The following is a 17443-nucleotide window of genomic DNA, read 5'->3' as shown; positions in this document are numbered from 1 at the left end:
CTCTTTGTTAAACATTTCTTGTATCTTCTTGGTCTGTGCCTCCATTCTTTTCCAAAATCTTGGGTCATCTTTACTATCATTACCTTGGATTGTTTTTCAAATAGATTGCCTATCTCCAATTCACTTAGTTGTTCTTCCGGGGTTTTATCTTGTTCGTTTGTCTGGAATATGTTTCTCCGCCATTTCATTTTGTCTAACTTTCTGTGTTTTTGGTCTTCTTTCCTCAGGCTGCAGGATTGTAGTTCCTCTTGCTTCTGGTGTCTGCCCCCCAGTGGGTGAGATTGATTTAGGGGCTTGTGCAGGCTTCCTGGTAGGAGGGACTGGCGCCTGCCCACTGGTGCATGGAGGTGGGTCTTGTCCCTCTGGTGGGCAGAAATGTGTCAAGGAGTGTGTTTGGAGGTGGCTGTGAGCTCAGTACAACTTTAGGCTGCCTGTCTGCTGATGGGTGGGGCTATGTCTCCCCCCCACGAGTGCTGGTCGTTTGGCCTGAGGCCTCCCAGCACTAGAGCCTGCAGGCTGTAGGGTGGGGCCACTTCTTGGTGCCAAAATGGTGACCTCTGGGAGAGCTCACGCCAATCAATATTCCCTGGGTCCTTCACCACAGGTGTCCTTGCACAGAGAGAGCCACAATCAACCCCCACCTCTTCAGGAGACCCTCCAATACCCACAGGTAGGTCTAGCCCAGGCTCCTATGAAGTCACTGCTTTGTGCTGGGTCCCAGTGCACGTGAAAACTTGTGTGCGCCCTCCAAGAGTGGTGGAGTCTCTGTTTCCCTCAGTCCTGTGGAGCTCCTGCACTCGAGCCCCACTGGCCTTCAAAGCTAAATGCTCTGGGGACTCCTCCTCCTGATGCTGGACCCTCAGGCTGGGGGAGCCTGACGTGGGGCTCAGAACTCTCACTCCTGTGGGAGAACCTCTGTGATATAATTATTTTCCAGTTTGTGGGTCACCTACCCAGTGGGTATGGGGTTTGATTATATGGGGTGTGCAGGTGCGGTGACCCGTGTGTGCTCCCAGTAGGGCGGAGGCAGCAATCAGCCCCTGCTCATGGGTCTTCCAGTGGCAGCAGTGGCCCCCATGCCCCCAGGATAGTGGGGGCAGCAATTGGCATCTGCTCCTGTGTTTCTTAGTGGTGGTGGCAGCCCATGCACTCCTGGAACAGCAGGGGCAGCGATTGGCACCTGCTTCCATGTCTCCCATTCTTCGTTTTCTTGTGCAAAATTGTCTTGGCTATTCCTGGACTGTTACTGTTCTAGATAAAATTTTAATATCATTGTCAGGTTCCACAAAAAGTTGCTTTTGCCTTCATTTCTTGAGTGAAGTTTAGCTTTTAAAGCTTAATATTACTATTGTAGAATCACTAGCTTCTTATAAGCATAATTTCTTTCTTTTCCAGCATAGATGTTCTTCTTCAATAGCTTCACACTTGGAAGTGTTCCAACAGAATGAGAACCTGACTATCCTAAGTGGCTGATAAAGGCTTACTGCAGTTACAGGAATGCTGATTGTTCCATAACATATGTAACTAATCTGGGTACATTTTGTAGACTGGTGATAAAACACGTCACATCTTAAATCTCTGAATGATGTGCTTACGTGTGTATGTGTATTTATATGTGTGTACACACCTTCACATAAAAAGCAGAAACAAAACCATCTTGGGCCTTTGATTTGAAGCACTCTGCACTTCCCAGGTGATTCTGCTTCTGCTTTACTGAGCCAGCTACTAACGGAACCTCAATGCGATGATGAATAGACTTGCCTCAAAAAGGAGAATGAGGGGGAGCAGAATATGCCATCCCAAAATGGGCCTCTTTGGCATAAGGATTATTTTGAGCGGATTATTTTTAAGAAACAGACAGAAGAAAAGCTCTAAAAATCTAGTAGAAGTTACTCATTTGTAAGAGACATTTACATTTATGAGAAATTTTTATTTGTAAGTGTGTCTTCTAATCTCTGCCAGGAAGAGAAGGATGACTGTAAATCACAAGAAACTTTTATCAGTGGAGAAGATACCCAGCATAAATCTGCGTAACAACCTTACTCTGTTTACTGTGTTTTTCCTAGTAACTTCCCATAACTGGCCTTCTCCACCTCCCAACATTTTTCTTGTGTCTTTAGCTGAAAAAGGAATTTAAGATGATGGCTTGGGCTATTTGGGGGAGTTAGTTTTCCAGGGTCTCCGCCATGTATACAGGAGGTATACATGTTACTTGTTTTCTATTTATTTTTCTCCTGTTAATCTGTCTTTTATTACAGGGGTGGGGTCTCAGCCAACAACCTAGAATGGTAGAGGGAAAATTTTTTTTCCTCACTGACAGTTTGGCGACCCATGATGGGATCTGCTGAAACACTGTACTTCTTCTGGAGCCTGAAGATAGGAACCTGGAAAACTGGCAGAAGCCAGCAAAGGGTAAGAATTCTTACCAAAGTCACCTCTCTCGGATCTCTGTCTATAAGGCCCAGTAGAGAAAGGAAGGGGAAATTTCACCTTATTCTTTCCAAATTTAGATTCACAGAAGAAAATATTTGTGTGAATTAGTTCCTTGAGCATAAAGACTCTGGTAAAGATTTTGTTATAAGCACTCTTGTTTTCTGTTGATCCTTTCCCTTCCATAGATGGTCACTGTCTTACGTTGTCTCTGTCTTTTGTGTCATTTGTCATAAGGAGGAGAACCATAGGTCAGATAAGGTTTTCCTTTCATCTTGTTTTTTGTGTTGAGAGCTTGGCTTTTTTTTTTTTTTTTTTTGAGAGCTTGGCTTTTTGACTAGTAAGAAAACTCTCTCTAGTCATCACCAGCTGGAAGATGCTAGTATCAGCCTGTATCTGGCAGCCACTATAGGATGGCAATTCGAAACATATTCTCTTTGTCCCACTGTGCCAGCTCTCAGGGGAGTTTGTCTTAAGGGGTCCTGGTCCATAAGGGGCCTTTGGCGTCTCAACCTCTGTTGTCTTGTTAGTGGTGGAAAAGCCCCATTCCAGTAGTGTCTTGCCTGGTATTACAGATTAGCAGGTTTGTGACTGGAGGTGTTTCATGTTCTCACAGAAAATGTGAGAGATTGTTTTCAGTACACCATTCCTACCACCTGTGACAAAGAAGGTCTTTGCTTTCTTAGGCTAACTCTGGGAGTGAACTTTCTTGATATTATGAGAGTCAGGCTTTTGCACTGTCCTAGGGGACACCTCTTGCATCCACGGTTAAGCCATAAAAAGCCATATTGGTTTGAGTTGCTATTGAGATTAATATACCATTGAAGATCCTACTCATCAATGACAAGATGATGGATCTTTTGAACTGGAAAAGCTTTTATAAAATTGGAAAAAAATTTTCCAATTGGAAACTTCTATAAAATTGAAAAAAAATTCTCATTCTAAGGAATTGTCTTATTAGTACCTATGGAAAGATCAAATTGAAAAGAGGACACAAAGGAGTATGGTGTCTAGCCTTAGGGACTCTTTTAACAAGGTAAAATTACAAAGCCCCTTTTGCCTGCACTTTCAGAAGATCCTACCAGATTTAGAGAAGAGTTAGAAAGATCAGTGGCCATTCACAACCTCACTCACAAGGACCTTGACTGGATGCTCAGGGGTATTCTTCCCACCCATAATTATACTGCAGTTATCAGAGAAGCCAGACAGCCCCCTAGTGGACCACCCCCCACCCCACCCCACCCCCAACCAAGGAAACAGATGACCAGAATTTCTCCCAGGCTCTCCCGCAAATGATCAGGAAATGGATCAGTGGAGGTTAGTGTTCAGAGGATGATAGAATCAAGAGTGAACTGGTCCAAGGTTGAACTGTACACTCAAGGAGAGCATTCGCAGACCTTTGCTGAATGCTTTATACAGACTTTACAAAGGTAAATTATACTAAACCCTAAAGCTCCAGAACATAGTAATGTTTTTATTTCCATCTCAGTTGGAATGGAAATCTTCTCCTTTGGTAAAAATGTGGGTGATTGTAGAGAGAAAAATGATGCTTCCATAAATAATATACTCTTGTGGATATCAGGTTCTAGTCCTGTTAACTGTCTGAAGTTTCATTATTTTCCTGTAAACTGGACTAGATCCTGAATTATCCTACTCTCCTCAAATAATCTGGCTACATCTCTTCAAACTAACGTTTCCAATTTTCTTCCACTCTTTTGACTTGGAATCACTAAGAACAAATTGTATGAAGTTCCTAGAAATCTGGTATGTCCTGATACAATATTATCACTTGTAATTCGTTATTATCTTAAAATGTATGTCACAGACATAACCATATTTCCTTGTCAATTGCATTATAACAAAGGCTCATTATATCTTTAACCATGGCTGTTTTTAAGTCTTTTGTCATTTATGAAAGTTATTGTTTTGCTTTTGCAAAAGTTATTTCCCAAAACCCTGCAAACTGAATGTGAATGGATTGACATAAAGTTCAGAGAAATGACCCCAGCGGCTCAGGTTTAGATCATCTTTGTGCCTGTTGCTGTATGGACCACTCAGGAAGTTTATCTGAACATCCGATGACATCAGACAAATTCAAATTGCAGAAGATGCTTCAACCCCAACATCTAGAAATCTGACTGGCGGCCTTCAGGACTCAGGCTGAGTTTATAATTTGACCCAACCACTAACTTTTGTTTTTCTCCTGTTTCCATAGACATGCCTCTTATTAAATACCCAATTGCTTGCACCGTATAAGGCTAACTTTGGGACCCCACCTGCAACACCAGCTCCTGAAATGAGACACAACTGTTTAACTGAGCTGACCTATCCTCGAGATTAAGAGGTTGGTTCGATGAAATAATAGAGCACTCCTCTATCAACTTAGCTTCTAGACTGTGAAACTTCATTGAACTTTTTTTTTTTAATTAATTTATTATTTATTTATTTATTTACTTTGGCTGTGCTGGGTCTTCGTTGTGGCATGTGGACTTCTTAGTTGCGGCATGCATGTGGGATCTAGTTCCCCGACCAGGGATTGAACCTTGGCCCCCCTGCATTGGGACGTTGCAGCATGGGGGATCTTCGCTGTGGCATGCAGGATCTTTAGTTGCGGCATGTGGGCTTCTTAGTTGTGGCATGTGGACTTCATAGTTGTGGCATGCATGCGGGATCTAGCTCCCTGACCAGGGATTGAACCTGGACCCCCTGCATTGGGAGCATGGAGTCTTACCCACTGGACCACCAGGGAAGTCCCTCATTGAGCTTTCAAAGACAGGACTGAACAGGAACAGAATATGCCACCCCAAAATTTGCTTCTTCAGTATAAGGATTACTTTGAGCTGATTATTGTTAGTTAGTTTAGTTAGTTACTTAGTTAGTTAGATTCTTTTCCCAAATAGGCCATCACAGAGTATTGAGTAGAGTTCCCTGTGCTATAGAGTAGGTTCCTATTAGTTATCTATTTTATATATAGTACTGTATATGTGCCAATGCCAATCTCCCAATTTAATCCCTCCCCCCCCCACTTGGTAACCATAAGTTTGTTTTCTACATCTGTGACTCTATTTCTGTTTTGTAAATAAGTTCATTTGTACCTTTTTTTTTAGATTCCACATGTAAGCGATATTATATATTTGTCTTTCTCTTTCTGACTTACTTCACTTAGTATGACAATCTCTAGGTCCATCCATGTTGCTGCAAATGGCATTATTTCATTCTTTTTAATGGCTGAGTAATATTCCATTGTATATATGTACCACATCTTCTTTATCCATTCCTCTGTCGATGGACATTTAGGTTGCTTCCCTGTCTTGGCTATTGTAAATAGTGCTGCCACAAACATTGGGGTGCGTGTGTCTTTTTGAATTATGGTTTTCTCCAGATAGATAGATAGATATATGCCCAGGAGTGGTATTGCTGGGTCATATGGTAACTATTTTTAGTTCTCTAAGGACTCTCCGTACTGTTCTCCATAGTGGCTGTACCAATTTACATTCCCACCAACAGTGCAAGAGGGTTCCCTTTTCTCTACACCCTCTCCAGCATCTGTTGTTTGTAGATTTTTTGATGATGGCCATTCTGACTGGTGTGAAGTGACACCTCATTGTAGTTTTGATTTAGCATCTGTTCATGTGCTTTTTGGTGATTATTTTTAAGAAACAACAGACACAGGAAAAGCTCTGGAAACCTATTGTAAGGGAAATTTACATTTATAAGGGAACTCTCCATTTTAAGCATGTCTCCCTCTCTGTACCTAGAAGAGAAGGGTGACTCTAAATGACAAGAAACTCTTTATCAATGGAGAAGGTGCCCAACTTAATTCTGCAAAACAGCCTTACCCTTTCTTACTGTGCTTTACCTGTTAACCTCCCATAACTGACCTTCCCTCCTCCTCCATCTATCTATCTTTCTTGTGTCTTTAGCTGAAGAAGGTATTTAAGGTGATGGCTTGGGCCATTTCAGGGGAGTTAAACTCAGTTTTCCAGGGTAGCTCCCATGTATACAGGAGGTATAAATGGTGTTTGTTAGACTTCTGTTACTTTTCTCCTGTTAATCTTGTATTACAGGGGTGAGGTCTCAGCCAAGAACCTAGAAGGGTGGAGGGAAGATTATTTTTCCTCCCCTGTAAGGACATTTAGAAAGTTTCTGAGTTATTAACTATTAAAGTCACAGCATTCTTCTTTTTAGGAGCATAACTATCAATTAACCATGAGCTCAAGGAAACACAACATAATCCACTGCTAATGGAAAAATGGTATATTCTTAGCCGCCTCAGAAAGGCACAGCATACATGGTTCAAACAGCAAATCTGTGGTGGCCATCAGACCTTTGGCAGGGCTTACATTACATTTGTTAAACAAGTTGGGTTTTTAAACTTATTTCATAAGTTTATAAGACCTGGTCATTTACACTGGAATATATATATATATATATATATATATATATATATACACACACACACACACACACACACACACACACACACATTTTTCACCAATACAACATATATACTATCTAGAGCCCATTTATCCTCTTATGTCAACTTTGGTTCCATAGTGATCAAATTGTGGCAAAACTAAATTAGAGTTACTGAAACTGTCATTAATTTGACTTAGAAAGTTTTGACATAAAGAAGAACCAACTGTTTTTAAAAAAAAAGTCTCTGGTTGCATGTTAAAGGCATACTTCAGCATGAAGAGAGAAAAACAAACAATTACAAGATTTAGTTAAAAAAAGGATAATCCTAGAGGTCTCAAAGCATGACCTATAAATTGAGTCCTCTGTTATGTGATTTTTTTAATGGCTATTCTTACATACACTTCAATTAAAAAAAACAAAATCGTAAATCACAGTGGTTCTTAAAAATTCTATAAAATATCAAATTCAAAAATTACACAAAAATCTTACAGTCTAAAGTCAAGAAAAGGAATGTAAAAACAATTTGGGAATAAAGACTTAGAAGCTCTGCTCCATCACCCATCCCCATCCCTGTAGCCGGCATGACGGACTTGGTGCCACCTCTGGGCTGGGCCGGGTGATGTCAGAAGCACTTACAAATAAAAACACGAGGAGCTTGCAAGTCCGGTTTTCTGGCCTGGGTGAGGAGTGGGCAGCAGCTTTTAAACTAGGTTGAATTCCCTCAGGTTTAGTTGTAGAATTGTGTCTTTCACAGCAGCAAACACAAAGCGGATATTCTCTGTGTCTGTAGCACATGTGAAGTGGGAATAGATGACTTTCTCTTGGTCAGGATTCTGATCTTGATAGAGCTTCAGGATAAAGTCTCTGGCAGCTTTGACATCTTGCTTTGGTCCTAGTCATGAGGGCAGTTAGAGGAATAAAAAAGAAAGATTCCCAACTCACCACCAGGTCCTCCCAAAATCATTTTCAATGTACTCTTGTTCTTATTTGGAATCCTTCTTTGAGCCATCTTATCTCTAGAGACTCATTTACCTGGGACACTATTTTTATTATACCTTATTATGAACCTGCAAAAGAGTATTTTAAAGTGTCCCCTGGTATCGAAAAATCATACTTTAAGGAGATTTGTTGAAAAATAGTGACCTAATTTAATTTTCTGATTTGGACCACTTTTGAAGAGGTAATTCTTAAGTGAACTAGGAGAGCAAAGAGACAGAATATGGGGACTAACGTAACTGGTCACCCAAGTCTGACTCTAAAGCTTGAGAGCTGTATACTACATGGCAACGTGGTGAATAAAGGGAAAAAGGAGAGTGCTTAAACACTGCTCCTCTAAATATCAATGTCAAACTTGGTAACGTTTCTGCACCAGAAATAATTAGCAATAGGGCATAAACTCTCCCGCCTTGGATAGGTCATATAGATAACTTCAGCGTCTACCCTGTGTCTGGTAAAGGGGCTGCCACACTTCACCTTACACATCAGAAGTGCCAGGTGCTCTGACTGGCCCTGGAAGTGCAAAGGTGAGTCAGGCACAGTCTCTGCCCTCAGGATCTGACTGGGGTGAGAGCTGAAGGCCGAGACAGAGCAAGGCAAGCCCAGGCCCCCAAGGGAGCATGAGGGGGGGGTGCACCTACAGTGGATGGGGGTGGACTTCCCAAAGGAGGAAGTGCCTGAGCTGGGTCTCAGAGAACAAAGTGGAGTTAGCAAAGGAGCTGGCAGTGTATTCCAGGCATTGGGAGAGGCGTGTGCGGAGGTGCTGAGGTGAAAACACACAGTGATTCAACTGGAGCTTCCATTCAGAGGTGGGGAATGGTGAGAAAGTCCATTAGAGGCAGATCAGGGAGGCCCCTATGAGCCATGCTGAGAACTCTGAACTGATGCCAGGGAGGCCAGGTCAGCAAGATGGACACTTACTTACCGGTGTATTCTGGAAAATAGCTAATTAGATGAGAGTACATGATTTTCTCTTCCAAAAGATCCTTCTTGTTTAAAAACAAAATCACCGATGAGTTCAGAAACCAGGGGTAGGTGATGATGGTTTTAAATAAGGCTTTGCTTTCTTCCATGCGGTTCTAAGTGAAAAACAAGAGACTTAGGATAAATTAGAAAGAAAAGCAACGCTTTGGGAACAGCATACCAAATCACTGGCTCCACCCATCTGTCCTCCTCTTACCCAGCTGCCGTCTCCAGGTCGCTGTCCTTGCTTAGGCTGCTGAGCAAGTGGGGTCTCCGGCTGCTATTTCCCTGGTCCCCACCCTCTCATTAGTCACCCCCTTCCGGATCTCCTCTCCTGTGGAACTAACGCTCCTGAGTATCTGCCCTGCACCACGCTTGACACGTGTGTAACACAGGCGAGCTCCCCAAGGAGAACAGGTCCCCGTTTTACAGGTGAGCATACTATTGTTCACAGAATTTAAGTACTTTTCCAAGACTGTATAATAGTACAATCTAGTGGAAGCTATGTAGAAGGACAGTAATCATTTCTGGACATTAGACACTGGCAAGAAAATATTAAATGATCCTAATTTATGGAAAGCAGACAGGGCGCATACAAATCTTATCTGGTGACAAATAATTGTTCTAGCTAGCATTCCGCTCTCAAGTATTTCTAAGAGGAAAGAAACACTTTCCTTCCTTCCTTTAGACTGAGAAACACGAAAGCCCAGCGCACTGGCTCCAGAGGGACATGCCCTAAATTTCTATTCCTACAACTCCCAAACTCGGGGGCCCGTTATCCTATTCAGTACGTTTCTGGAGACCAATTCTGGAATTTACTACCAGAAAGGTAACATCTCACTTGTTTTTAAAGCTTCTTTAAAATTTATTATAATCTTATCAATAATGATCTCCAAGGAAGTACAACATATGAAAAAACAATTCCTATACGGCATAGTGCGTGGATGCAACACACATCTACAACTAAGATGGAAAAGTCTGGAGTGGCAACCTAGGATTTTTTTCCCCAGATACCTGGGATTTTTCAGAGAGGAGAAAATATTTAATTTCTAGGCACATCAAGGTAAGGTACCTAGCCCTTGCGCACCTGACTAATCCTTTGAGTTTCCCGAGAAATGTCCTAGGCAATTCCTGAGACAAATTTGGAGCTAATTTTTCATATTGGTAACTCAATACCTTTGCTTTTCAAAAAAAATCTCTCCACTGGAAGAGCTGGGCAGCTGCCAAGATTTCTATTCTTCTTTGCACAATGACACTAGTAAATGGGCTAATCCTCCACTAATAAGCTAATGTAACTGTGCTCCTCAGAGAAATGTCTGCTCTCAAGAAATACCAGATAGAATCTGTTCATAATTATTGCCTAATCCTGGAAAGAATTCTTTATTGATTTACTTTCATGCCCTACAAGCAAGAGATATTCCTATTGTAAAAGGTCAAGAGGTCTTGTGCAAAGGGTAGGGGAAAAGACAATGGTTATCACACAGAAAATACCCCCAACCTCACAAAGAAGTGACTGGGACGGTTCTCCTCACTTTCCAGGCAAGATCCAGCTAATGGAGTTCACCCAGCCAGCGTCATGGCAACTCTGCAGAGGACACTGAATGCCTGACTGGGGTGGATCAGCCCCAGCTGCCCTGAGCAAGTCCCTTCCAGGGGAAGCAAAGGGCAGATGCTATCCCAGGCGGGCCCAGGGCAGCTCCAAGCATATGGCAACCACTCCCCATGCCAACTCAGCTCGGGACCTAATTCGGGAGTGCCGTGGGCCATGGAGGTTGGGAAGCCTGTTCTCAGATGAAGTTTATTAGAAAGAGTGTTGTTCCACTAAGCCCCCAGGGGGCTTAGTGAAGATACCCCCAACTCAAAACCAGGAAATAGGAATCTCTACTATAGGGTCCTAAAGATTTTTTTTTTAAATATGCAGCCAAGGCTGAGACCCATGGTTTTGAGTGGCTCTACCCTTTGTAGTGCATTAGATTAGATCCCCAAGCTCAGGTCACACACAGCACCAATTAAATTAATCTCTGGGGTTGGCCCCAGCTGCCAGGTTTTTCTTTAAGGTCCCTTGGGGATTTTAGTGTACACCTAAGTTTAAGAACCAGGATTCTAGGTTAGTGATTCTCAAATTACCTGGGATCTTAAAGATCCTGATTTATTCGGTCTGGGTTGATTCAGAAGGTGTGCATTTCTAACAAGCACGCAGGTGACGCCTGTGCTGTTAGCCCACAGACTTCACTTTGCAGAGCGAGGCGATTTAACCTAAGGGATAGGGTCTAATGCCAGAGCTGGCTGGCTTCTTGCAAACTGCAGAAATAGGTTTCTGTCTTCCGCAGCTAACTGAATTCCTCACCCAGCATACCTCATTGTCACACTCAGCCAGGACCTGGTCGTATTCACTCAGAGCAACCAAAAAAATAATGGAGGTGACACTCTCAAAGCAGTGAATCCATTTCCGTCTTTCAGATCGTTGGCCACCAACATCCACCATCCTGTTCAACAGAAACATGTGACTCTTTGGGGGAAAGGACATGGAATTCACTCTTTAGGGTCCTCAATAATTTTTAAGAATAAAAAGGGAGCCTACGATTAAAATGTTTGAGCACTGCTGCTTTAGGCTATGAGGAACCACTGGATGTTTCCTAGCAGAGGAGGCACAGAATGTAAGTGAAGTTACTAAAGATGCGTGCCGAGGTCACTCAGGTGGAGCCTGCTTGGAGACACTGGTTAGGAAACCGCTGCAATAGTCCAGGCAGAAAGCTCAAGCATCCACTTGGGCATTGCCCTAACCACCAGAGGGTGCCAGGACACCAGACACAAAAGAGTAGAAAGGCAGGCAGGCAGGCAGGCTTCAGGACCACTGGGCTTCCTTCCAGCCCTCGCCCTTCTTGTTTCACTGGCTCCTCCAGTTAATCTACAAATCCTTTCTGCATTAGCTGGATGCCACCAGCTTATGGAAATGAGTCCAAGGGGCCTCTCTAGAGTAGAAAAGCATGTGTACTTCAAGAGTGCTGGGCCCTGTCTAAAGGGATGGCTGCTACACCACTGCAGCAACTGCAGCTGGACAAAGATGCAGGCTCGCTATTGGACCAGATCCTCCAACTTTTCAAGAGAAACTATCCCCCAACTTACCAAGAGGTAGCAAATGTTTTAAGCAAAATAGCCCCATCTTTACAAATATTGGCTCAAAAATTTTTTCAAACGTCAAGTGGGCTAAAGAGAATACGTCCGTGGACCAGATTCAGGTTTTGGAAGTTGCAAGCAGCAGTTGATTCTGAAAAGGTTTGGATAAACTTATGGGCACACAGGCATAGGGCATGTGCTTGCAGAGATGCAGAATATCAAGGGGCTCGATCAGAGGGCTCCCCCGACATGACAGTGCTCCAGAAGCACTGAGATGCAGTTGGGGTGTAGACAGGACCTGGACACGGCCCAACTGTACTTACGCTGTCTCAACTAGACAGGCGTGTGTAACAATTACTAGGAGGAGCAAGGGAACTAACGGATATAAAAGTCCTTTGAAATCTGCAGTGATAAATCTTGGAGAAGAGGATAGAAGGGAAGAGAAATATTCAACAGTATCTTCAATCTGTGGGTTACAGAAATACACATCTGTGTGTGTGTGTGTGTCTGTGTCTGTGTCTGTGTGTGTGTTTTACACATAAGAATCATTCCAGACATCAGTAGGGAGTCTCTTCTTCTCTAAGGGGAATAGAAAGGTGGTCTTCTCTCCACTGTAGGACTTAAGACCAACCACAGTTCTAAATACCCTGTGATGGAGAGGGCCAATATTGCCCTAAGAGATGGAAGCCCTTTTAGCAATAACACATTTAAGACTCCATTTGGGGACTTCCAAGCCTGGACAGATTCTTAACGGACTATGTCGGGGTGACAGACTTACCGAAAGATGATGTTTTCCAAATCAAATGGGTACTCAATGATGCCGGTTGTGGGCACTCGGACACGAAGCACGTCTTGCTGCGTTGGCACGAATGATGGCATGGCGATCCGGTCAATGTCAGTCAGGTAACTTGGTGTTAGAGAACAAGATGCTGAGAAGGGAGAAATGCCCCTCCAGGGAAGTCACCCCAACTCACAGTGACCCTACTCAGATTCACCAGTGACTTTCGTGAGAGCCAACACTCCAGCCCTCCTACAACTGTGTGGAGAGAATATGGATCAGAAGCCTTCGTGAGCCTTCTGGGAAATCTGCAGGTCTCGCCTCTCTTCCTTCTGGTTCTCAGCTCCATCACTCTGGCCAGTGAGGGAGCCAGCGGGGCCACAGGAGGAGGAGGTTGGAACAGGCCCTCCGACATCTCACGTGTCCTCCTCTCTCCAAAGGTCCTTCTCCCTCCCACACGCCCTCATCCAAGAACATTACAGAATGTAGATGCTGTTCTTGGACACTTGGCTCAATGAGTTAGTCCAATGGGAAGTCCTCTCAAAATGAGAAAAAGTTCCTTGTTACACTGGGAAATTGAACACCTAAAATAACCCAAAACTTGTCTTGGATTATTTTTGGCCAAATATTAAAGCCCTAAGCTTAAGACATGTCACTTTTTCTGTGGTAAAACAAGAGGACACTACTTTTTTTTAATCTTAAGGCCTTTTAAAGAGGCACTTTTGCGTAAATAGCTGAGGCCCTGGCCAATGACGGCATTGGTGACTTGGAGCCCCCTGCAAACAGAGGTGGCCCCGCCTTCTCCCCCCCCCCCAAGCCCCCCCCCCCACCCCTCACCTACCCCCTTACAGGCAGAGCTCACCTAGGTCTGCTGGCGCTGAACATGTGGCATGAAGGGGAGCCAAGAGGTAACAGGCAAACCCTATTCCTGTGCAGCCCTCAGCGCAGGAAGCAAACCACTGGGTCAGCATTCTGTGACCCACACCCCCATGCACGGCCCCAGGGCTTATCGTCATGGACTTCCGTTTGTGATATTTTGATTTACACCCGTCTCGTTCCACCAGACTGTATGTTCCTTCAGGGCAGAGAGCACCAGTTGTACCTGTAGCCCTTACCTCAGTGCCTGGCACACAGGAGACACACAACACATTTTTGTGAAATGAAAGCCTGTCCAAATAAGCAGACAGTACCAGCAGAGTAGATGACAACCACTGACCTGGACCAAGGAAGTGCCCAAGTGCCTGGGGTCTCGCCAGTTCCAAAGGCAGGGCACTGTCCGGGTCTGTGAGTGCCGTTTTCTCTGTTGCAGCTCTGTCCACCACCCTAGCTACTCCCCACATTCTTCTCAGCGGACTTGCCCCAGTTTTCAGGGCTCCACTGAGTTCTACAGCAGGCCCAGTGGCTCTTTTCCAAGTTGATCTACATCAAGAGCCCCAGCCACTCCCCAGGGCCTTCACAGAAGCAAATGACACAGGCTGTCCCCAGGGAAGGGCCAGGGATGCCTTGGCTGACTTGGAACTGTCCCTGGCTCCCCAGCTGTCAAAGGCAGTCTGCCCTCCTCCTGGGAACACGGCCTTCCTTCCTGCGAGCTGTCTTCTATGCTGATCCAACAACGTATCAGGGCTTATTTTACTTCCTTTTCCTGCTTTGCTGCTGTGTTGGACCTAAATGTTCCTGTACTCAGATTGGTTGTGCTAACCTGGATTAATGTCATTCAACACTCAGCCTGGGACAAATGCCAAAGGGAGGCTAGTGAAACTGAGGAGGCAAGATTCTGGTTTCCTTTCCTGCCCGCTGGCTTGTCCAGATGATGGGTGAATTACCCACCCACACCAGCTTGGAGGGCAATGACAGCACCTGAAGAGAAGGGTATGGGTCTGGGGGAAAGGATTCCAGGGCCTTCAGAGGGTGGAAATGACACAGGGCAAGAGGGAAGGAGCTGAGTTGCAGAAGCAGGAATCCTCACCCCTTCAAGAAGGACCATGACAACTATTTGCCCAGTGATCTGGCTGATGGAGGCACTGCCTTGGGAAAATCTTAATAAAATCAAACCCTGTGATCTCCGTCGGAGAGTATGCATGCAGAACACCTATTTCTTTTTATCTTAATGGATTACTGATTTAAAACTAGAGCCTTATGGATCCCAAATATAATGTGTAGGCAAACAAAGGGCTCCCGGACTGAGCTTTCTCCATGGCTGGGCCCGCAGAGCCTATCTCGCCCACTAGAGGGCAGCACCAGATCAGCCACTGACGGGTGTATTGCACTGCGCTTCCAAACTCTGATTTTAGATTTTAGGGCAATTGGACCTGCTGTCTACTGATCAGGAACCCAGAAGGCAGAGGGATATGGAGAGGGGGAAGTAGAAGCCAAAAGCAGTTGTAGTCCTGGTTTAAATCAGATAGTTTCAGCACCCCAAATGAGATCAGTCCCACCAAGGGAAGCCCACATTTGACTTACCCTCTCATTGAAAAGGACAGAGGCTTAGAACTTGACGAGGAAAGGTAGATATGGGCAGGGAGAGCTATCTGGGGCTCCACAGGGGGACTGAAGATTTCAGGAGGTGGGAAGAGAGGCACCCGAAATTAAGAGTGGGATACAGACGAGCAGAAGGGAGGTAGTGTGGCCCCCGGGTGCCGCATTTTAGCAAGTAGCTCATTTCTCCCCCCTTGAAGTGTGGCCATGCTTGCCTGAAAGCACCCTGGGTGGCCACAGCCTGGGGCTCTGTACTCACTATCTGGCAGAGTCTGACAGCTGGTATTCCCTCCTCCTGTCATAACATTCCTGGATTCCCGGGTCCTGCCAGAGCTGCTTGATGGCCTCCACCTGGTCCCTGGAGAGAGCGGAGACCTTGTCTACGTCCACTTCTCTGATCAGCTGGGCATTTTCCTGCTCAAAGGAAAAGAGAACCTTTCATTAGGCAAAGGAAAGGAAGCCAACACACTGATGACTTGGGGACAAGACTTGCCCTGGTCCGTGGATTAGGGAGGATGTCCCTAGATGCTAGGGTGTGGTGGGTGGTCTCTAGAAGAGCTGCTCACAGACAAGCCACTCAGTTGCAGCCTCACTGGGTGGAGATGATGTGGCTGCTTAACTCAGTGGAGAGCGCCAGAGAAGGCCCAAGACCTGTGGCCTTCGGTCCCAGCAGTACCCCGGGGGCCAGTTTCACCGGCATTCAACACCCAGTTGTGAACAGAGAAACACGGGAACGACTGATCATCATTGATTATCATCGTACTAACAAACATTACTTCCTCATTAACATGCAACTCATTTGAATACGTGCATAGCCAATGGAACAATTTAAAAGTAACATTATTGTTAGTGGCATACCAAGGGTGGGGTAAGCAGGTCCAGCCCAGTGCAGGAAATAAAGGCGTGCGTGATCTTCAGAACATTGAAAAATAACACCACCAACAATCACCAGTCGGCTTTCTTTCTCTTCCCTTTATTTTTTAAAAGATGTTTTAATAGACTTTACTTTTTAGAGCAGTTTTAAGTTAGAGCAAAACAGAGAGGAAAGTACAGAGAGTTCTCATACAGTCTGCTTTTTATTATCAGCATCACTAATAAAACTCTTTCCCACTGGGTGGACCACACCCAGCGCAACCCTCACACCATGCCACTGACTGCTCTAATATTATGTTTACTATTCCATCACTAAATTATTATTGCTCTAATACTACTGCTTTATTATTCCAGTAACTGTTAAGATCATTATTGCTGTAATTATTACTGTTATAGAAGTTATCATTAGTTACCCACTTACTATATGCTCAGGGCTCTACATATATTATCTCATCAACAGAAGGCAAGCCAGAGGCCAGAAATCTTTCCAAACCTTAGCAAATAGAAATGATAAGACTGGCCTGTATCTGCAGCGCATCCCTGTGTTGGCCCCAGAGACTCAGCATCCCATCCCTGGCTGCAAGTTGCAGCAAACAAGAGAATCCTGCTGAGGGAGACAGGAGCCCGGCCTCGTCTTCCCTCTGCCATCTTGCTGTATCTCACAGCAATTACATCATGCACTGGCAGCTGTGAGTCAGCAAAGCATCCTTTGGCAGCTCTGATCTCCTGCACCCCTTGAAAATTCACACTCTTATCTTGCATTTCTCATCATGAAACCCAACAGGAGGTTGGAGGAAAGGGAGCTCTTATAGATTCACTTGACTCAGGGAAAAACCAAGGGCTGTGATTCAATCAACACGACTTTGCCCTACATCCATCAAGAGGGAGTACAAACTCTTCCCCTAGACTGTGGGATCCTCAGGCAGGTCGAGGATCTTGGCAGAGTCTCAAACAAGGTCTAGGCAGGATGGGTTAGTGGCAAGTGCCTGGGCGGGGAATCAGGACCCTGAATTCTAAGTAGTTCTGTCGGGACTTTTAAGGAACCCAATAGGTTCCCTGCCTCAGCATCGTCATTTGTAAGAGGAGCCAGTGATTTTCAATGGGAACCTGATTTATAAAGTATCACCCAAATGTAAGCAGAACTCGCCTTATTATTGCAATAGATGCCTAATAAATATTTCTTGTTTGCCAAAACAGGACACAGTGACAGCCCTTAAACCAGGATTTCTAATCCTGCCCAGTGGCACATTTTGTGTCATGTGCCCTATTGTTAGCCAGAGAGAACAATAAATGGAGAACGTGGACAGTGTCTCAATGGAGCAAGAAGGCTGTCTCCCACTTCCTCCCCTCCTCTCGCCACTCTCCCACCTCCCAAATATGGTCAGATGGTCT

General features: G+C 44.7%; 1 protein-coding gene across 1 annotated transcript in view; it reads right to left on the bottom strand.

Annotated features, from left to right (window-relative positions):
• Nucleotides 1-6672: 6672 nt before the first annotated feature.
• Nucleotides 6673-17443, bottom strand: part of GNA14 (G protein subunit alpha 14) — a 193251-nt gene continuing 182480 nt past the window's right edge. Inside the window, exons 3-7 of the mRNA XM_068553895.1 lie at nucleotides 15438-15592; nucleotides 12704-12832; nucleotides 11165-11294; nucleotides 8771-8924; nucleotides 6673-7741 (exon numbers count right to left, since the gene is read on the bottom strand). Of these exons, the coding sequence (XP_068409996.1) occupies nucleotides 7551-7741; nucleotides 8771-8924; nucleotides 11165-11294; nucleotides 12704-12832; nucleotides 15438-15592 (759 nt within the window). The 3' untranslated portion in view covers nucleotides 6673-7550. The remainder of the gene's footprint in view (nucleotides 7742-8770; nucleotides 8925-11164; nucleotides 11295-12703; nucleotides 12833-15437; nucleotides 15593-17443) is intronic.

Source organism: Eschrichtius robustus, chromosome 10 (genome assembly GCF_028021215.1).
Source record: "Eschrichtius robustus isolate mEscRob2 chromosome 10, mEscRob2.pri, whole genome shotgun sequence".
Classification (NCBI taxonomy): domain Eukaryota; kingdom Metazoa; phylum Chordata; class Mammalia; order Artiodactyla; family Eschrichtiidae; genus Eschrichtius; species Eschrichtius robustus.
The sequence above is the reverse complement of the archived record's forward strand: the minus strand, read 5'-3'. Positions and strand labels throughout refer to the sequence as shown.